Source organism: Prunus dulcis, chromosome 4 (genome assembly GCF_902201215.1).
Source record: "Prunus dulcis chromosome 4, ALMONDv2, whole genome shotgun sequence".
In the NCBI taxonomy this organism is placed as follows: Eukaryota; Viridiplantae; Streptophyta; class Magnoliopsida; order Rosales; family Rosaceae; genus Prunus; species Prunus dulcis.
In genome coordinates, this window is record NC_047653.1 from 18652686 (window position 1) to 18675143 (window position 22458).

Sequence of the window (22458 nt, forward strand, 5' to 3'; positions counted from 1 at the left end):
ACTTACACGTAATTTTGTTTTTTATCATCTTGGAATTTACTTTTTTTATTTTTATTCAATTGATATTTTTGATTTTGTGTAGAGAAAATTCTAATTTCAATTTAATACCCTGAACTCTCTCCCTTAAGCCATATTTGTCCATGCACTCTTAATTTTAACAATCATGTATCCTAATATTATTAATTTTTTGCCATCTGGTTTCGGCCGTCAAAATTTCCATTAATTACTTACGTGGCATGTCTATGTCCCACCTATTCACTTCTTTCTATGTTAGTTGAAGGGTATTTTCGATCAATTAATGTATTTCTGCCCGAAATTGCAATAGTTTTGGAGCGAAAGACACCAATTGCCCTAAAATACCCTTCAACTGTCATCAAAATAAACGAATAGGTGGGACCCAATGATCCAGGTGGATCTTTTCAAGATAATTAAACAATAAATATTATTTAAATTAAATAACTCATCAACTATTCGACTCGAATGGTTTTAAGAAGAAATGGTTCTCAACCATCTAAAAATTAATGATTTGAATTACCTAAGAAATTTAAACCATTTAATATTTGTGGTTTAAATTTATTTATTATTTTTAGCTTTCTATTCTAGGCATTCAGGCTTGTATATAAACCATTGTAGTTGAATGAATTAAACAAGCATAACTCAAAGTAGTTCCTTAGCTTCTTCCTTTTGTTTCTCTAATTGTCTTAAAATTCCTCTCATTCCCTTATTCCTATAAACTAGGAATTCATAGTTCTATTGACTAGAAGTTTTGGATCAAGTGGTATCAGAGCACCAGATTCGAGAGGGTGACGATGGTTTATGGTCTCAACTTGCAACCAACGCAAAGCTTCTAGAGAAGAACTTTTAGGTCCTTTGCTCGTACACCGAAAGCCAAGGTCCAAGAGAGACATTATGACTGGAGAAAACAAACAGGATACATCCAGTGATGGCGATCGCATCACTAAACTTGAGCAACAAGTTGAAAACTTGTCTGCAACAATCCTTAAACTCGTGGAGAGTTTGAAGACTGGAAAATCTTCACGTCCATCAACTTCATCTGAGCCTGATCAAAAGCTCAAGAAAAAGGTTGTTGAGGATAGCGAAGATGAAGATGACATACAAGCTGATCCAACAAAAAAGAAAGCTGAATCAGGTGACAATAAAAATTCTATTGATACCTTAAAGATTGATTTTAAGGTTGACATCCCTATATATAAAGGAGATGTTGATCCTGAAAAGCTAGATAACTGGATAGACACATTAGAAACTTATTTCACAGTTTATAAGTATTCTAATGTGCAAAAAATAAAATATGCGAGTTTGAAACTTTCAAGCCATGCCCTTACATGGTGGAAGTCCTATCAGAGACGGTATGATGTCTTAGAATTGACTTGGAAGAACTTCAATAAGCTTTTGAGAAAACAATTTTATCCAGTTGGCTATGAAGATGAAAGATGGTATAAGTGGCAACACTTCAGACAAAGATTTGGGCAACCTGTACAAGAGTATACAACAGAGTTCCACAACCAAGCTATGGTTCTGGACATTGACGTCGATGACTACGACGTTTTCATGAAGTATACCGGAGGTCTTGCCGACTACATACGGAAAGAACTAAAATTGTTCACCGTAGACACCATTGAAGAAGCTACTGTGAAGGCCATCGCCATTGAGGTAAAAAATAAAAGAACTGACAAGAAGGATGACAGATCAAAACCTGTCAACAAAACTGACTGGCAGAAAAATGGGACGCGGAGCAAGGAAGGTCAGACACAGAAGGTCTACTGTGATCACTGTCAAACCAGCAGACATGCCAAAGACAAGTGTTGGATACTCCATCCTGAGTTACGGCCAAAGCGCGAAAAAAACAACCAGGGGAGAAATGACAGAAAAGCCACCTTAACTGCACAGCAGGTAGAAGAGCTTCCAGAGTTGAAACACCCTGATGTTACACTTACCCTTATGACAAGACCAGCAGATACTGAAGACACATACAACCGTGAAGAGTTGTTTCATGTGAATATTCAGGTGAAGCAAAGTGTTGTACAAACTATTATTGACCCTAGAAGTCAGAAAAACTTGATTTCAGAGGCTTTAGTAAGAAAAGTGGGTTTAAACACCACACCACATCCTAAGCTGTACCCGCTAGGATGGATTCAGAAGGACGTTGACTTACAGATCACGAAGCAATGTACCTTCAAATTTGCTATCACTAATCGATATATCGATGAGGAGACATGTGAGGTGGCTCCTTTGGATGTTTGCCAAGTCATATTAGGCAGTCCATATTTATGGGACTCAGATGCCATTCATTATCGGAGGCTTCGCAAGTATCGACTTGTGAAAGATGGGAAGGAGTTCCACATCAACGCTTGCAAGCCTCACGCTACAAATCATTTGCTTACAGATAATTTGCTAACAACTAACCAAGCCAAGAGGTTAGTCAATTCATGTGGGCGATTTGTTTTGTTGATGATTCGACCGCAAGATCAAAGTTCTGGAGCTGTGACATTGTCTACATTGTCTTTATCTCCTACACAATGCTCAGACATATGGAAATTACAGGAGAAGTTCAAGGACTTATTTCATGATGTGCAGGGTTTGCCACCACGGAGAGCTGTGGAGCATGAGATCCAGTTGGTAGAAGATTCACCTATACCAAACTTGGGTTTGTACCGTACTTCTGTGACGGAATCTGACGAGATCAAGAAGCAAGTTCAAGGACTTCTTGAACAAGGAGTCATCAAACCTAGCTGCTCACCATGTGGTTCGCCAATGTTACTTGTGCCTAAGAAAGACGAAGGCTGGTGTATGTATGTAGTTTATAGGGCACTCAACAAAATAACCATAAAGAATCGGTATCCATTGATGAGGACTGATGACTTGCTAGATCAACTACATGGTGCACGCTACTTCACTAAGCTTGATCTCAAATCTGGCTATCAACAAGTCCGCATCCATGAAGAAGATACTTGGAAGACTACATTCAAAACAAAGCAGGGATTGTTTGAGTGGTTAGTCATGCCATTTGGGTTATGTAATGCTCTAACTACCTTCATGCGATTGATAATGAGGTACTCTGCCTTTTCATTGACGACTTCGTCATTGTATACTTAGATGACATTCTCATATCTAGTGTCACATGGGAGGACCATCTTCATCATATTGCTCAATTTTTGGAGGTTCTACGAATAAATCAGTTACAGTTAAACAGTAAGAAGTGTGAATTTGGGAAACAACACCTTGTATACCTGGGATTCATTGTTGGTGCAGGAGAACTGAAAATGGACCTAGAGAAAATACATGTGATTTCTCAATGGCCTACGCCCCGTTTAGTAACTGAAGTTCGGAGCTTTATAGATGCATGTCAATATTTGCGAAAGTGTATTCGGCACTTTTCACAAATTGCAGCACCCTTACATTCACTTACAAAGGCCAATCAAAAGTTTGAATGGTCAAGAGACTATGAAGAATCTTTCCAATTGTTGAAATGAAAGATTACAGAGGCCTCAGTACTAGCATTACCGAATCTGCAGAAACCATTTGAAGTAGAAGCAGATGCATCAAACTATACCATGGGAGCCGTATTATTTCGGGATGGGAAACCAGTTACATACCATTCTGAGATGTTTAGCGGACCGGTATTGAATTATCCGACTTATGACAAGGAGCTGTATGCAATACATCAAGCAGTGAAGCATTGGAGAGCTTACTTGTTGGGAAAAGAGGTTGTAGTTCACTTAGATCATAAACCTCTTCAGTTTTTAACTACACAGTCTAAGTTGCAACAAGCTCGGCATATGAAATGGATGTCTTACCTACAACAATTCAATATTGTGATAAAGTACAAGAAATGAGCAACTAACAAGTTGGCAGATATGTTATCTAGACCACCTACACCAGTTAGTTCCACATTGCTGGTGGCTATGCAAATCCAAACCATTGTTCCTTTTGAATATGCCAAAGGGTATAACACAGATACTGATTTCAACTCAGCCTATGCCAAGCTATAACAAGGAAAGACTAGTGAGTTCCAATTGAAGGATGGACTAATGTACAAGGGAACACAATTGTGCCTTCTAGAAGATGGCGACATATTGTGGTGGATTCGTGAGGCTCATACTTCCAAAGTAGCAGGACATTTTGGAGTTGAGAAGACTTTGTTGAATCTTCGTCGCTATGTGTATTGGCCAAAGATGCATCTCGATGTTTCACGATACATTCAAGGTTGTGTTCTATGCAACACATCGAAGCCTTCCAATAGAAAGTTAGGATTGTATCTTCCATTACTAGTACCTGCTCGACCTTGGGAAAATATCTTGATGGATTTCTTAGGTGGATTGCCTAAAACCAAGTCTGGAAATGACTACTTGTTTGTGGTGGTAGATCATTTCAATAAGATGGTGATTCTCATTCCATGCAAGAAGACCATTACTGGAAAATGAGCTGCTAAGTTATTTTTCCAATATGTTCGGAAGCATTTTGGCTTACCTACATCGATTATTTCTGACAGAGACAGTCGATTCTTAGGCCATTTCTGGAGGTCGTTATGGGGAATGATGGATACCAGATTGAAAAGAAGCACTGCATTTCATCCACAGACAAATGGGCAAATGGAGGTTGTAAACTAAACTATGGTACACTTGTTGAGGGGTTACAATTCCAAGCATCTGAAGACTTGGGATGAAAGTCTCCCTTACTTACAGTTTGCTTTCAACAGAGCAGTTCATGGCTTTACACTCAAATCTCCATTTGAGGTTTGTTTGGGTTATTTACCACAGAGTCCTTTTGATTTAGCATTCACTATGAGTGACCAACCATTAAGTGGGAAAGAAGAAGAAGAACATATTGAAGCCCAAAAATTTCTCGAACGAGTCAGAAAGATTCATACGGAAGTAGAGGCACAATTGAAACGTTCTCAGCAACGATATAAAGCTCGCCATGATAAGCATCGTGTGCCATGTAACTTCAAAGAAGGTGATCTAGTATGGTTACACCTTGGAAAGGAGCGGCTAACCGGTGAAGGCAAGAAACTGAAGCCTATTCGTTATGGACCATTCAAGATCATCAAACAAATTGGTGATAATTCCTTTCAACTTGAATTACCACCATACATGCATATGTACTCAGTCATCAATGTCGAGAATCTTATGCTTTTTGAGCCATCTCTACTTGATGATGATCTCGACGAAGACACTCGGCTTCCATTAGTTGATGACTTAAAAATTGAACTAGAAGACCCTTTGCTAGAGGATTGTATCTTGGAGCAGAAGGTTCATGAGACCCGACATGGAAAGTATGAGTATTTTCGTATTGGCAGTAAAGGGCAACTTCCCAGCAAATCGAAATGGTATATTCAAGACAAGGTTACCCAAGAATTTCCACATCTCACCATTTAAATTGAGCAGGAGCTCAAGGTCTTAAATGGGAGAGCCATGATCTAGGTGGATCTTTTCAAGATAATTAAACAATAAATACTATTTAAATTAAATAACTTATTAACCATTTGACTCAAATGGTTTAAGAAGAAATGGTTCTCAACCATCTAAAAATTAATGGTTTGAATTACTTAAGGAATTTAAACCATTTAACATTTGTGGTTTAAATTCATTTATTATTTTGAGCTTTCTATTATAGGCATTCAGGCTTGTATATAAACCATTGTAGTTGAATGAATTAAATAAGCAGAACTCAAAGTTGTTCCTTATCTTCTTCCTTTTGTTTCTCTAATTGTCTTAAAATTCCTCTCGTTCCCTTATTCCTATAAACTAGGAATTCATAGTTCTATCGACTAGAACTTTTGGATCACCCAAGCCTGCTAAATCGAAAATTAACGTAAATTTTGATGGTGAAGTTAACATCGGAACCAAATTGCAAAACTTAAAATATTAGGGTACATGATTGTTAAAATTCAGAGTGCAGGGTCAAACATGCCTTAAGAGTGAGAGTTCAAGGTACTAATTGAGTTATGACCACTTGAGCCCAACAAGCCCAAGTAATAATACCCCATGGCCAGTTTTACCTTTGTTCACCATTAGGCCGTATAGAAGATCTTGGCTGATGACGATGCTTGCCCACATATTTTGTCAATCCTCTTTCTTGTCTCCGCCATAGGATATGAGGAAAGATCCAGGGCTAAATAATACGGGAAACGGTGATCTAGGCAAATGGAGAGATGCTCCCTAGTCCATTCCTGTATCACGGCCAGCATATTCAAGGCCCAGCCCGTTGGATTGATCATGCTAGACATCTTAGCCCACATGTCCAGATTCAATGTACAGTAGTAGGTAGACGTCGGTTAGTGGAAGTACTTAGTAGATCTCAGTTGGTGACATTGTATCTTAGCCACTTACTGTGGTGGTAGGTGGGATAGGAACAGTATGTAAGGAGGATGTCACATTGTGTATCCTTACCTCATAACTTGTAAAGCATTGAGTAGCAATACAAGCATATATTCTCCCAAACTTTCTTTTGCATTCTTGCTCTTGCGATTGTTCTTACTTGGTTCGATCTTATTTTGTAGGAAGGAGGTTGACTTAGCTTGTTCGAGAGGCGATCAAGTCTAAGGCCGAACGGAAGAAAGACTCAGAAAAAGTCATCTTGTGACAGTTGGTGGGAAGAAAAGAGTGCCATTCCTTGGGATTCGAATCGATCATTTTTTCCAAAATCCCTTTTATCACCTTATTACTAGCCTCCGCTTGGCCATTTAACTGGGGATTGTATAGGATGGATTAAACCATCCTAATTCCCCAATTCTTTGCGGCGGCTTGAATAGCCTTGCCCATGAAAGCGGTTCCTCGATCGATTATGATGGACTCGGGCAAGCCAAATCGGTGGATGATATTCCTCTTAATGAATTCTATTACCTCGACCTGGATAACTTGCTTGAGTGGGATGGCCTCCACCCACTTTGCGAAAAAATCGGTAGCCACCAATATGTACTTATGACCCTTGGATGACTTTGGGTGGATTTGGCCAATCACACCCATTGCCAACCTTCGAAAGGCCAAGCCTTGATAACTGGATTCATTGGTCCGGCCGGGACATGTTGGATCGGCCCATGTTTTTGACAATCTTTGCAACCCTTGGCATATTCAATGCAATCTTTGAGGATAGTTGGCCAATAATAACCTTGCCTCCTTAAAAGCCACCTCATCTTAATGATAACTTGATGGGCACCGCATATCCTTTTTGGACCTCGGTCATTGCTACGAGGTGTTCTTTTTTGCCCAAACATTCCATGAGCAAGTCATCGAAACCTATGCGGAACAATACTTCATCTCTGATCACATAATATTGGGCCCTCTGCTGAACTTGTTGGATATGTGACCCATTTGGAGCTTTCAAATATTGCACGATGTCATGCCTCCAATCCTCCGGTCCTATGGTTAACACCGTAACTTCTGCTGGAGTCCCTATTTCAAAGACAGAGGGGAGAGATCGTTTCTCAACTTTAAAAAGCTCCTCAGAGAGCCCCTCGGAGATTTGCACTCCAGATGCTAATTGGGCCATGGCGTTGGCCTGAGAGTTATGCTCTCTTGGTAGGTGGGCGTGTCTCACATCATCAAAATCCTCCATCAACTGGCTGGCCAAGGCATGATATCCGAGCAAAGCTTGGCTAGTCACCTTGTAGTCGCCGGACAATTGTTTTAAGACCAACATTGAATCTCCAATAACCGACACTATTTACCCCAAGCTCTTTCAAAATTTCTAACCTTATGATCAGGGCCTCATATTCAGCCTGATTGTTGGTACAATCAAAGTCTAATTGAAATGAATAACGAGTTCGGAATCCTTTGGGCCATTTAATGATAACACCTGCCCTGCCCATGTTAGATGTTCGAGACTCGTCAAAATAAAGGCGCCATGGAAATAAACTGAAGGTGCCCACGTCGAGGAAGTCCATCTCCTCTATTTCAACACAAGGGTGGGCCACCAAGAAGTCTGCCAAAGCTTGCCCCTTGACGGCCTACTGGGGTACATATCAGAAACTGAACTCTACCAATGCCATCGTCCATTTTCCTATCCGCCCCCTAATGATTGGCCGAGTGAGCATGTATTTTATCAAATTAGTCTTGGCAATTATAGGCACCACGGAGGGAAACATGTAATGCCTTAACTTGGTCGCGGTAAAGTATAGGGCCAAGCAAAGTTTCTCCACTGGAGAATATTTCCTCTCGGTGGCTGTTAAAATTCGGCTGAGGTAGCAGACTTTCGATAGAATTCTCCGTAGCTGAATATATAATTTCAAGGGTTGGCCTCGCTTTGGCGGAATGAGCACCGGAGGTTTGGCTAAATATTCTTTAATGGCGTCAAATGCCCTTTGGTGAGTCTCTTCCCACCGAAATTTCCCTTCATCTTTCAGTTTTAACAAAGATGAGAAGGGCTCAAAATTTCCCACGGAGTTGGCTATAAACCTTTGAAGAAAGTTAATTTGGCCCAATAAACTTTGCATACCTTTCTTGTTTTTTGGAGGGGGCGCGTCAATGATTGCCTTCGCCTTATTTTTATCAATCTCAATCCCCCTTTGGTGCACCAAGAATCCTAAGAAATTTCCTGCAGACACCTCAAAAGCACACTTTTTTGGGTTCATCTTCAATTGATACAGCCGCATTCTCTCGAAAGCCTACCGAAGGTCATTTAAGTGACCTAGTCTAGACTCCGATTTTATGACCACATCGTCGGTATACACTTCTAAGTTTCGACCAATCTTGTCATGAAAAATGGCATTCATTGCCCGTTAATATGTGGCCCCAACATTTTTCAAGCCGAAGGGCATCACCACATACTCAAAAGCTTCAATGGATCCGGGGCACCTGAAGGTTGTCTTGTGGACATCCTCCTCGGCTATAAAAATTTGGTTATAGCCGGAGTGCCCATCCATGAATGATAAAATTTTGTACTTGGCCGCCCCATTGACTAAGAGGTCGGCTATGGGCATGGGATATTCATCTTCGGGAGTTGCAAGATTGAGATTGCGAAAATCAACACATTTTCTTATTACTCCCCTTTTTTTCTTTACAGGTACAATATTTGAAATCCATTCTACATATCTAGCTGGCCTAATAAATTTAGCTTTCACAAGCCTTACAATTTCTTCCTTAACCTGTAACTCTACTTCTGCCAACATCCGGCGGGGCGGCTGCTTAAAGTGCTTGAAATCTTTCACCGTTGGTAGGCGATGCTTGACCAAGTCACAACTCAAACCAGGCATCTCGGTGTAATCCAAAGTGAAGCAATCCTTGAACTCTCTCAAAAGCTCTTCCATCTTCGCCAGAAGTTCTGGCTCCATTAAACCACTGATGTAGATCGGTCGATGGTTGTCTTCCATCCCCAAGTTGATTTCTAACAAAGGGTCTTAGACTTCCGCCTTCGAATCATCCATCTCGCTTGGCGCCAACTCTACTTCTTTGAGCTCAAGTGCATCATCTTCCGGACTTTCATGAAGAAATTCCACCAAGTTGGCGGTGGACCCATGCTCAACCGCTCTTTCGGCCCAAAAATCGTATAGCCGTCTCAAAGTGTCTTCCACCGCGGCCTTCTTCTTTTCCTCTCTGTTTGTATCACTCATTGAGGGAGAAAAAATCAATTATAGTGGAGCACTCCCCATCTTCTTGGGCATCATGTGCCCCCAAGTCTATCAACTTTTAGGTCGAGACTCTCGTAGGTCGGCTGTTCATATCTGACCCTGTAAAACAAAAAGGCCCATTGTCATCCTCATAAAACTTTGCCCCTACCGCGTTGGCGAAGGCCATGAAAGGCCGTGCATCGGCCTGAACAGTCTCTACACTTCCATCCTCATGCCAAAATTATAAAAATTGATGAAGTGAAGAGGCACACATGCTTCCATGGATCCAATCTCGGCCCAACAAAGCATTGAAATGGGCCGTTGTCTCCACCACAAAGAAGGCAGTCATTCTAACCTTTTGCCCTACTCAAACTTGGAGTGGGATAATCCCCTTTGAAGTCATGGTGTCTCCCACGAACCAACTGACTGTTGTCTCTTTCTCATGATTAAGGCTGGTAGGATGTTGACCATAGCCCCCGTATCTACAAGGAATTTGCTCACCGGAACTCCATCGAAATGAGCTCCCACATACAAGGGCTTAAGGTGGGAGGACATTTTCTTGGTGGGCATCTCATAACATACCTTCTCAATTTTTCCTCCATTTTGGGCACCACAATGCAAGGTTGGGCATTTCTTTCCTTTAGAATTTCTTGGGCCACCTCAATTTCTTTGGCCCCTTCCATTTGGACCATGGACTCAACCTCGTCGAACACATCTTCGTCCATATAATAAGGTTGATCTGGCCGAGATTCGAAAAATAGTGGGAGTGTAACAACCATGGCATTTACCTTGTCAAAGTCTCCGAACTTCACTTTGACCTTGCCCACTTTTAGTTCATGCTCAAACTTAGCCATCTCTTCCTTGCGTTCTTTCTCTAAGTGTTCCATAGACTCTTCCGTCAGATCCTCCAAGTACTCGTCATGAGCATACTCCTCATCATCCCCATAGAGCTCTTCGTCTTCGGCCGCCAAACCTTCAAGATTTTCCAATGGCTCCTTACCTTCTTCCTCAGCCGTGTGCTCGGCCTCTTTTTCTAAAACATTGGTTTCGGCGTCGACCATGACTTAGTCTTCTTCCCCCCTAGGCAAGCTCAATATCTTATGGGGATCATCCCCAGCTTCTTGGACCATGTTTTTGTCATTTTCCTCTTTCTTCTCAACCTTGGTGGGCTGAGCCACTTTGGTCACGGCCGGGGCCTTGGCGACCGGAGGCTTGACTTTAAGTGGAGCCGCCCTTGCCTTTTCAACCTTCAAAGGTTTATCTCCCCTTTTCTTGGTCGACTCACTAACTTCAACTTTGGAGTCATTTGCCTCAAAAGCCCTAGTCAAATAGGCCTCTAACTCGGAGATTGGCTCTTCCGGGGCCGTTCCATTCACCTATTCTCGACGTATTTTGATCTCTTCCACCGCGGCTGCCTCCAAGGAAGCGACGACATCGGCCTTGGCTAACTCCAACTCCTCCAAATGAAGCTTCTCTTGAAGCTCGATCAATCGGTCAAGTTAAGCTTGCCTTTTGTCTGCCCATTCTAATTCTGTCTTGCAAGTGGTGGCATATTGCCTTTGAGCCCTTCTCTTTTGAGTCTTACTCAGGGGTACCGGTGGGAGTTTTGGGCCTCTGCTTCTATACCATTGGCCCGCCTTTGTGTTCGGCACCTTGAAAGTTGGGACACCACTACCATCTACAGGGCAGGGTCTTGACACATAGGCCACATCTCGGCTTTTGCCTTCTCCCACCGAAATCCACATGCTTCGGTTTTGGCTTGAGTCTGGCAAATCAATGTCTTCATACCTTAGAGGGACATGTTGATTTCTCCTCTTAGGCTGATATCTCGGCCTCTCGTACCTATCTTGGTACTCATACAATGGCCGTTAGTTCGGCCACACTTCCATTTCGCCCCTTGGGCTATGTGGGCTGTAATTTTCACCCCTTGCTCCTTAATCAGCCCCTTGGTAGGTTCCTTGGTTGGCTCTTTGGGCTTTGGCAGAACCACTTCGAGAGTCACCTCACATTGGCATCGACTGCATAGCACAATGGCCTTCGGAGGTTCTTCCTTGGTCGAAACTTTCTTCTCGAGAACCTTGGCCACCTCAGGATACGTTTTGGCCTTGCCCCTTGCCTTAGGGTCTGCAGGAATCTCCCTTGCCCTTCTTTCTGCCGCAGCCTTTTGCCAAGCCACCCAAGTCCAACCTTGGACTAGGTTGGTCTGACCTTGGGAAGTTAGCGTTCACCATGTTGACTTGAGCATTTGGGAAAGGGTTCTGGTCGACGTCCATTGTAACCTTCTCCGGAAATTTCAAGATCTTCCGATCAATGAGATCCTGCACGACATTCCGAAACACTAAACAATTGTTAGTCGTATGAGACCACACATTGTGAAACTTGCAATAAGTTTTATTTCTAAGTTCATTAGCTTACGGAATATCATGATCATTAGACAATTTTATGATCTTTTCTTTCAAAAGTTGGTCGAAAATTTGTTCGGATTTAGAAATATCAAACGTGTAAGACTTTGTCACGACCGCCTTTTGGGAGGTTCCACTAAACTTGGACATTTGGGCCGTGGTTGGCCTTTGATCCTTAGAGGCTTTAGACAAAGCTTTGCACGCATATGGCCCTTTAGCCACAATCTCGGCCAAGTTTACCCCAGCCGACTCTTCATCCTCCTCTAAGTAAACCTCATTACCTCTTTCTTCTGAGTCTATATCTTCAATGTCCACCGCGTGGACCGCTGTAGTCCTAGACCAGGAAGGTTTGGTTGAATCCCTATAAAATGTCGGTCGAGGTGCTGACCGCCCTTGGACTGACTCACTTGGCTTCTGACTTATCTTCACCAAGTCGGCCATCGAGACTTCCGGCTCTAGTCAATAGAATTGTTCGTGGAAGACTTGCTCCATAACTTGCCAATTCGGGACGGTGTTATGCGAAAGCTTCACATACCATGAGAAAACTGCCCCCGTAAGGGTACTCGGAAATAGTCTTAGTTTAGAGGCCTCAAGACTGGTCCCCCAACGACTTCCATAACATCTTCGACTAACACTTGATTGTGGCTCGGCCGAGGCCATTTTGCTCTTGTTGAGCGGTCAGAACATTTTGTGGCTGAGTATTCATAGGGAGTGAATCAACCATGCTTGTCTTTGATTCTGACCGAAGTCTAGATTCTTCAAATTCTTGATCTCTTCATGATTCCTCCTAGTGTTTATGACCATACAAAACCTAGTGGTCCCACCGGGCGTGCCAAATTATGTTTCCCTCTTTTCGGCCGGGGCAGTCGACGAAAGGAACTTTTGGTCCTTCTTCTTTTGAGTGCAGGGCATGCCACCACCAAGCCCTGAATTTGGGCTTGAATGGAATGTGAATAGATGGAAGTGTTGCGCTTCTAACTTCTGACCAAACGATTGATCGGCCAAGCAAGGAACCTCCTCTTGGCCTAGATTCTTTCACTTCCTCAGGCTCGAGGATGGTTAGATTTCGTATGGATGTTTTTGTGATTTTTAGGATTTTATGTAAAAATAATGCAATTAAGCTAAATATGCGTATAAACGTAAAAACAAGAATTGAAATGCGATAAAATAAATAAAAACGATAAATAAAAGCGATAAGAACGATAAAATAAACAAACTTGAAATTAAACTTAATTGAAGTGCGATAACAATGAAATGTAAAGGAATCAAAATAAACTTGAATTTAAATGACAAGATATATAAATCGAACAAGAATTTAAATGACAAGAAAAATATAAACTTACACAAGAAAAAGGAAGAACTCCCTACACTAAGTCTAGGAAAAGAAAAGTGCAAGATGAAAAGTATGTTTGTTTGTCTGATGTTGTGTGTCCGATGTTTTCGTCGAGCAAGGTTTATATAGGGCACTCGTCAGCCCATGGGCTGGCCATTCAGGTCAACTCTTTTAAAACTTTTTTCCTTCCAAGGCCCCCTTAAATCCGTAAGATTGCATTGATTGAAATATTCTGACATGCTTGATTCTTTCTTGCTTTGGAACATTCGGAGTTATTATCAAATTCCTTGATTTCTTTCCTTGTGAGGCCTCCGTCATGTGCACATGATCCTTCGAAAATCTGGGCGCGAATCGATGTCTTGGGCTAAGACCTTTGATCTCTTAGCATGACATGAGGGTGTCCTTCATGCCCCTTGAATTCATGGTGCTCTATAATTGGTCTTAATGTATATGTGGCTGGAGCTAGCCGCTTGGGTTTTATAGTTTAAATTAAATTTGTGTGTGTATATATATATATATATATATATTAAGTCAATCAAACCTCCAACTCAAAACCCTTTCAGCCCCAATTTGCCAAAAACCAAATACCGTAGTCGTACTTATATCCATTTAACAACACAACAGCCACCATCATTCAACACACTCGGCCGCAATATCTTGAGAGTCGGCCGCATCCTATTTGAGCACCTCCAGCCACATTCGAGCATAGCCCGGCCATTCTCTTCCAGCCAACATGCCCAACCACATCTCTTTGCCCACACGCCCGGCCTCATCTCATAAGCCCCAACTTTCTCGGTCTCCAAATCCAACAAATTCGGCCGCTCCAATCTAGCAAGCCTCGAACGCTCCCTTGCAAGCCCCAACCACTTTTTCGGAAGCCCAAGGACTCTGAAACCTAGCTTCATTCGGCACAACTTCGTAGTTGAGAAACTCGGCCTCTATTCTTCTCGTGCCCAGCCAATTATCGTGCCCGGGTTAGGTGGATTTCTACCACCCCTAAACAACATGATAATGAAAAAGAAAGTACAAGTAAGAAAAACATAAGGGAAAATTTAGCAAAAGGATTTTGTTACAACAATTGAGAACTTAAAAGAGGGAGAGAAGGGAGAGATGCTCTAGAGAGAGAAGGGAGAGAGCTCTAGAAAGGTGTTTGAGAGCTTCCCCCCTTGGGGTGTATTTGAAAGCTTGGAGAACCTCACTATATATAGGCCTAAGGGAAGTAAAAATCTGAACTGACGGGAAGTAAAAATCTGAACTGAGTATTGCTTCTACCTACAACACCCCCTTCACCAACTTTGCCTAACTTCCCCACCAAAAACAATTAGCTCAAGCATATGTCATGCATGACAATGCATTGCAATCTGATTGTAGGCTTGTTTTGGGCTTGTTTCTTCATTGATTAAATTTGGAAAAATATGGCTCTTGAAGCTCTGTCTTATTTTTCTAACCATATGTAGCCCAGCTCAAGAAAAAATCGAAAAGGCCTTCAAATGCCATTTTTGGCACAATAACGCAGATGCTGCTTAATTTCACCTTAAGCTGCCAAAACTTGCATAACTTCCTCTAGAAGACTCGGAATCATGAACCTTAAAATGCTCCAGAAAATAGACTTCCACATCTTTCCAATGATATATGGCTCATTATTAGGTTCTTCCTAAGCACGTACAGTCCAATCTGTGAAGTTGACTGATCTGCAGACACAGTTTTGAGCTAACTTGACTCCTAAATGCATTAAATGAGTCTTAAAGCTCAATACACTTAAACAAAGATAAAAAAGAGTAAAAAGCATAAGTTTAACTAAAAAACATAACTCATAAGCTAGAAGGGTACAAATTGATATGTAATTATGCACTGATTAATATGCTATATTGTCATTTATCTGGCATGCTATATTATCATATTGCGAATTTAGATCACCTATTTTCATTTATCCGATAAGAGGATGAAGGTTTCGTAAGTTTATATATTTTCAATGATAATGCCCTTAATAATGTCGAGCATAGCTAGGCAATTTATTATTCACCTCTCAAAGTCCTTGAAGGGCCATGGCCCTCTAGGCCAAGAAGCTCATATTTTATGGGCTTCTACCCATAAGTATAACCTCTAATTTATCTGTTACCATTGTCATCAGTAACTTCTCCTTCTTTATCATCATTGGCTTTTAGCTTCGACTCTTGCAGGTAATGTTGCATGTTATTTTATGATTTGAACCATGTATGATTTTGGTGTACTTTTCCTTTACTTCATAATGTCTCCAACTCTCAGTTTGGATTCTTAAGTTCTTTATAAACCAAAACCTACCAAATGATGGATTTTAATAACTTTCATTTTAGCATAAACCTCGTATTTATAGCTTTATACTGGGTACTGCTACCGTCTCAGCCGAACCCCCGGCATGCTGGTCAAAGTAGTGGTGTCAAACCAGCCATGTCAGGCCGACCCGACCCGTTTAGAGTTGGCTCATTTAATAAATGGGTCGTGTCGGACCCATCCATTTATGAACATCATCAATCCCGCTCAAGCCCACGATCACAATCCATATGGGCTAGGGTCGTGCTCGTACCAGGCCACTAAACAGGCCGAGATGGACCCACACCAAATTTGACTTATGTATTATATTTTTTTTTACAACTTCATTTAATTATTATTTTTTTACAATTATGTATATACAAACAAGATTTATTATTTGTTGAAAAAAAGGAAGCCAAAAACTTTATTAAAAGTACACTTAAATAGAAAATGACTAGATTATTGTTTGGATTTTAAAAACTAAAACTTGAAAAACAAAATCATTATTTTATATATAAAGAAAATATTAAATTTTATATATTTTAAAGAAATAGACTTGAATTTAAGATATAAATATAATAATATTATGTAAAATAATATTTAATCAAGGATTAGATTAGACGTTTTTGAAGTTCTTCTTCTTACAGAAGTACTTCCAAATAGGCTATTATGTTGCTAGACAAACACCTATTTTGTCAAAGTTTGAATTTAGACAACACATGAAAAAAAAAATTTAGACAACAACTAACTTAATCAATGATTCAAATTCATAATCTTTCTCTTGTCCACATCTTAAAACTCAAGCAGACAAAGTACAATGACATGGGTCATATACAACACTTGAAAAGCGTGGTGTATTTTGGATGGCATATGCTATAGCGTGGTGTATGCAGTACAGTTCTTTTTAGCCAAGTATGTAAGATTATTATAAGAAATAATATATATATATATATATTGTTGTAAAGTATAAAGTAGTGGAGCCCACTTACTATTTGTTTGTAGACTTTGGTGCATGATTGTATTGTAGATTCACGGGTGTTACTCACCCTTTGCCTATAAAAGGCTTCTCTCTTATGCAAAGAAGGATACGAATAAAATTGCAGAGGTTTTTCCTCTGTTTCCTCCATCTCTTTTCTCTCATCAATTTCTCTCCAATTTATAACACGTTATCAGCACGACTCTAACCAACTGAGTTGAAGTTCTCTCAACAGCAATTTAATTTCAATTCCTCTTTCAAATGCATATTGCTCTCTGCTGGACTCTGATTCTCCACTCTCTTTTTCTCGTTCTGGAGCTTCTCCACAACTTCACTTACCGCCGTTTCAATTACCACCCACTCAGAGAAATAGACAACACATTCAGCAGCAGTCTTAGTCCCAGGCTCAGGCTCAGTCTAACCCAATGGTCCAGAACAGAGTGAGAAGCAACGCTCTCACCACTCGGCCTCTGGGTTTGTCGCCATCTGCATGGCCTCCTCTGCAACAACAGTACCAGAAAAATGGGTCTGGCATAAGAACTGTTTTCCTTGGAACCCAAAATGCTGGTGCCAAAAGGGAGTGCGCTGGAACTGGCGTCTTCTTACCTCGCCAAATCGGCACCCAATCTGAAACGAGCAAGAAGACCGGTTGCTCGATAGTTCTCGTTCCAGCTAGAGTTGTGCAGGCACTGAAGCTGCTGGGAGAGTCGAAGTCGAGCTGGAGGACTGACGAGGAGGTAATGTCAATATACGAAGGGTGGCTGGCCAAGCACGGCAAAGCCTACAACGGATTGGGGGAGAAGGAGAGACGGTTCCAGATCTTCAAGGACAACCTCAGCTACAAGCTCGGTCTGAACTCTCTGCTTCATCGGCGAACCGGTCCAATTTCCTGGGCACCAAGACCCGTGCTCAGAAGAGGAGGCTCTCCAAACTAGTCATGCTGCACCAGAATTTAGCCGAAGAATTGCATCTTTAGCAGGGAATTCTGAAGCAAATGCAGGTGGAGCGGGCATGTTGCCCAACATCACGTGACTGGCCTTTGCAGGTTCAACCGGACCAAGTTCTACCTCACTGTTAACAAAATCTTAAGTCTGCCTTTGCAATCCCTCGTCGTCGGAGCGACCTCTCTTCAAGACCTTGAGCGCGGCCTCCCTGCTCTTCTCGACCTTTCCGACCGCGATCTCTACGCTCTCCATGATCTCTACGCTCTTCTGGTAAATGGCTGACCCATGAACTCATAAGATCAAGAATCTCTGAGTTAGGCCTCAACTTTTGTCTGTAGAGATTGGTTAATGTGGAAATGAAGCCATCATCAACATGGGTGACAAAGCGTGGATAAGCGTAGAAATCTATGTCCAGGTAAGTGTTGAGTTTTGTTCTGCCCTCTTGGGGAAGAACAAGACGTTTGATTTTTCCTGCTGAGGACAGAGATTGCTTGATTTCATTGTTTTCACTTGAAGTGCATAAAATTCTTGATGATGAGAGCGGCAGAGCTTTGGTCTTGAACTGAGGAGAGAGTGAGGTCTGTGGGTTGCTTGTAAATTTGTGAGAAATGGATGCCATGGCTTGAGATTTGGATGAATTGTTTGTGGCCATTGCTTTTGTTATGATTGTGACCTCCCGCTGTTCGAGCTTGTCGAGTGACTCCTTGGTCTCCTGCTCTAGGTTTTGAATTTTGCGCTTGATGGCCTCAGATTTCTTCAGTAAATTCTATTCAGCAGCTCGGCTGCCTCTTTGCTTGGAAGAGCTCAGCTGCTTTGGTGAGCTTGTGGTGTGGGTCATGTGGACCTGTGTGGTTGGTTGGCAATCAAACTGAAAAAAAAAAACAAAACAAAACAAAACAAAACAAAAGATGAAGCAGTCTGCGCTGGACATGAGTCAGCACCAGAACACAAGCCTGTGATTGCGGATAGGAACATTTCCTATGTTAACATGAAAGCCACAAGAAGGGCCCACACCATAGGTTTCTCCCACTACAACAAGCTCAGCAACCGGATCTTCAATTTCAACCAAAGGGTCAACGCAAGACTGGTGGAGCATGTGGTGGACATGCGAGGTACCTAACTTTTGCCTACCTAACCAGCATTTCACAATACAGATAATTGTCTTTACTTTATCTATTCTGCAATTATTATTTACTGTATGGTGTAAGTTTATTACCCATACGACAGTATTTATTTAAAAGGGTGGTGCGGGTTTATCGCCCACGCCTTTATTTTTATTTAAATGTATGGAGCAGAATTAGTACCCATACAAGCACGTTTACTTTACCGCACATTTAAAGTATGGTGTGGGATTAACGTCCATACAAGTAATTTATTTACCAGTAAATTTATTTTATGGATTAATTGTGCTGTATGATGAGTTCTTACAGTATACAGATCAGGACCAGAAGTTCCTTGATCCTCATCATACAATTACATCAGGACTTGAGATCCTTGATGGTGATATTGATATGAGAACTGGCAGTCTCTCCGGTACTATACATGTAAACAAGAGATCGGACTTGAAAATCCTTGATCCTTGACATGTAAATAAGGACCTAGAGTTCCTTGATGATGCAACAGTACCGTATTGATTAAAAGTGCCGTACACATGAATAATAACTGTACTGGCAAATGTACTGCACATATGAATAGATATGTATTCATGACTTGATGAGCAGTACTATTCACATGAATAGTGACGTATACATAAATATTAACCATTTTGGGAAAACCGTCACTATATACAAAATGGAACCTGCAGTTCCTTAAACTCATGGATAAACAGCTAAATGAGATGCCAGAAGTTCCTCAAAATATGGACAATTATGTAAGGGCTTGAAGTCCCGAAATATGTATATAAAATTGTAAAAATGTCCATACCATGAGAATATGTGATTTTGGCCTGAAGTTCAAAATCTGACAAGTGTTGGGAACCTAACGTTCCAACTGTTAAAAGGACAACCCTTGAGGTATTATTGCAAATTGTGGTACACCACGTATTTCTTTGGCACAAGAGAATGATGAACTTAATAAAGTTCGATTATGTTATAATCGACACCTCAAGGACGAAATATATTTTGTGAATCCGGTTGTTAAGAATACACCGTGAAATGGATAATATCAGTATAAACTTCAAATGATGAATTGAGGCTCCCCACATATTTTGTTATATCTGGGCCGGAAGCCCATGGATCCAAATATATGAGAGATCCTAAAACTTGAAGTTGTGGGTACATAGTAGTTAATGCTCTCAACTACTATATTGAGATATTGTCGTGGTTTTACTCAATTCATATTTCATGTCCATTTGAAAATGGCGAATTAATTATGAGTTTGGGTTTAACCCAGACCAAAAGTTCTGGGCTCACATGCATGGAAATATGAGAGATTTGATGTGGTTATTTGAACCTATAAGGCACAAGGTTCCAAACCATCATTTTGAAAGACGTAAAAACCACAGATGCAAGTTTAAGAACATGTGAGCAAATGAACATACAACAGATAGATTTTTCCACCTGCAATGAAGGTGCAGGCCCTGTAAAATCTATAAAATTACATTATGTTCTGGAAGCCTCTGAAGGAAGTTGAGTTGAAACTCAGTTGCTCAATTAAGTTTTGCGAAGACAATATCTATAGACGAAAATGTGGCAACTTTTCAGGATTCCAATATCTTCTCGAATCCCCACATTATCTTTTTCTTTCGCAAGAGTCCAAAACTTCACGTGGCCTCTGATAATGCCTGTCGGCACTTTCGGCGTTTTCAAGTATTATTTTCAAAGCCGATCTTGCTTTACGGATTTCACGGAGCTACTTTTTCAAAAGTATCCCGAGAATCTCGCAATTTTCCTATGGTTAATTTGAAATTCACCGGTTCTACCTATTCATTGTATTTGTGTATAAATGTGTTACTAACGAAATTTTCTTTGTAGAAGACATCCAGTTTTCCCATACAAAATGATGCTATATCTACTTGTTTTTCTTATCATTAAGCACTTAATATGCCTGAGAAGCAAGACTATCTCTGATCATCCATTCAGGAAGCAAGACTATCCCTGATCATGTTTCTGCAAGATCAGGGAATTGTGAAGGCGGCCTTGTGCTCTAATCTCCTGAGGTCCTTCTAGACTAGGAGAATTGAGAGCTTGTTTTCTGCTCCCACCAGCTTCCTTCCTTGATTGATGAGCTGCTTGTCTGCTCCCACCAGCTTCCTTCCCTGATTGCTTACCTTACCTTGCAATCAATATCACAATTTTTGTATCTTTTCTTTCCTTTTATAACTCTCTGTTCATAAGGGAGAAGAATCTGTTTTTGACAGAGAAAAGAATTGTGATTTTTGCTTTTGCAGGATATAACTAGATCATCAAGCACTACATTTACTGGGCCGATACAAGCTTGAATGATACTTGAGAAAAGTTTCTCCCACCTAAGGATGTAAGCAATACTTGTGTTATTTTATGCTTATATACTTATTTGATATTTTATCTTGAAAGGTAACCAAATGGGGAGATAAGTCCGTTCCAAAAGAATGGCTTGTATGTATCCATGAATTATTAATGCAAATTTTACAAATTGCAAGTTGGATACATTGATAATACACTGCACAAATTAAAGTCCCATAAGAACAAGAATATGGGTATAGCAGTGATCAATATGATGCACGCCTGTTGCGTAGCAAATGATGTGGATTGAAGTCCCGAAAGGACAATCCCTTGACATGTCAATATTGATATTGTGCACGCCTAATGCGTTGCAAATTGTATGGGTTAAAGTCCCAGAAATTAATTGACATGTATATATATTAATCTGTAGCATGCCTGCAGCATGACAGATATATGGTTCTAAATGTTCCAACTCCCTAAATGGAGATTATCCACGCCCTACTATAACATAACGCTCCATTGGAGGTTATAATCCACATTCTCACATAATAAAAGCCCCCTGCAGTGGCTTGGGTACCCAAAAGCAAAGAAATGCTTATAATTGATGCATGCGCATGCACATGAGAATGGTGGGATCATGAATTGATGAATGACAAATTTTGATTTTGGAGTAGCTACTCAAATCATCAATGGGCTGTGTTGATTGGAACCACGTTCAATTATTAAATGTCGACAATATCATTGGCCAAAATGGAATGAGGCAATTCCATTATAGATGAGAATGAACGTGAAAGAACAAACCCACAGTACGAACCCCAAAATTTGTTAATACTGAAAGTTATACTTGGGTGTTCGGAATAAAAGGGAATATACCTACTTTGTATGACACAATGTTTTCTGGCAGAAACAAGGAATGTTGGGTTTTCTCCATATTTACAAATTCAATTGTGCCCCTTTATTGCACATTTACGGAGACCAACATGTTATCTTTAAGGGTTATTAAATGCACAGAGCATATCACCTGAAGTGATTCCCTAAAGATGTATAAATAGCTGGGTTAAAGCTATATAATGTGTCATAAAGTTTAATCCCTTTAAACAAAATCCTTGAAAGGATTGAAATTGCATGAAGCAAGTCCCTGAATGACATGTGCCTGAAGCACAAAATCCGTACTCAATACTAATATGCATAAATTGCCTCAGTGAGTACATTAATATGTTTGCAAACACATTAAAGCTTCTCAAGAGTTCCAGAAATATTTGTCTCGACTGAAAGATCGAGCATTATGCCAACGAGATTATTGCTTATACTAAGAAAGTATTGAAGCATTTTTATGAGGATTATCCGTTGGACACTTGAAGGATTTTCCGGAAGTATATTGGACCGGACATCGTATTTTCCAGATAGAGCTCAACTCCATCATTTTGGATGATGTGAGGCATATTTGATGCTATCTAAGCATAACACCATATACGGGCATATTTTTGAGTGAAATTATAAATAGCCCAAGTGTTATTAGATATGCGG

At 40.7% G+C, this 22458-nt stretch overlaps 1 protein-coding gene across 1 annotated transcript; it reads left to right on the forward strand.

Moving 5' to 3' along the window:
• The first annotated feature begins 16962 nt into the window (after nucleotides 1-16962).
• On the forward strand, nucleotides 16963-18716 carry LOC117623755. The gene has a single exon (XM_034354721.1). The coding sequence runs from the start codon at nucleotides 16991-16993 to the stop codon at nucleotides 17498-17500; it is 510 nt and encodes a 169-aa protein (XP_034210612.1). The 5' UTR covers nucleotides 16963-16990; the 3' UTR covers nucleotides 17501-18716.
• The last annotated feature ends 3742 nt before the right edge of the window (nucleotides 18717-22458 follow it).

What these genes read in the sequence shown, in the direction of transcription:
- LOC117623755 (XM_034354721.1), top strand. Translation starts at nt 16,991, where the DNA reads ATGGTCCAGAACAGAGTGAGAAGCAACGCTCTCACCACTCGGCCTCTG.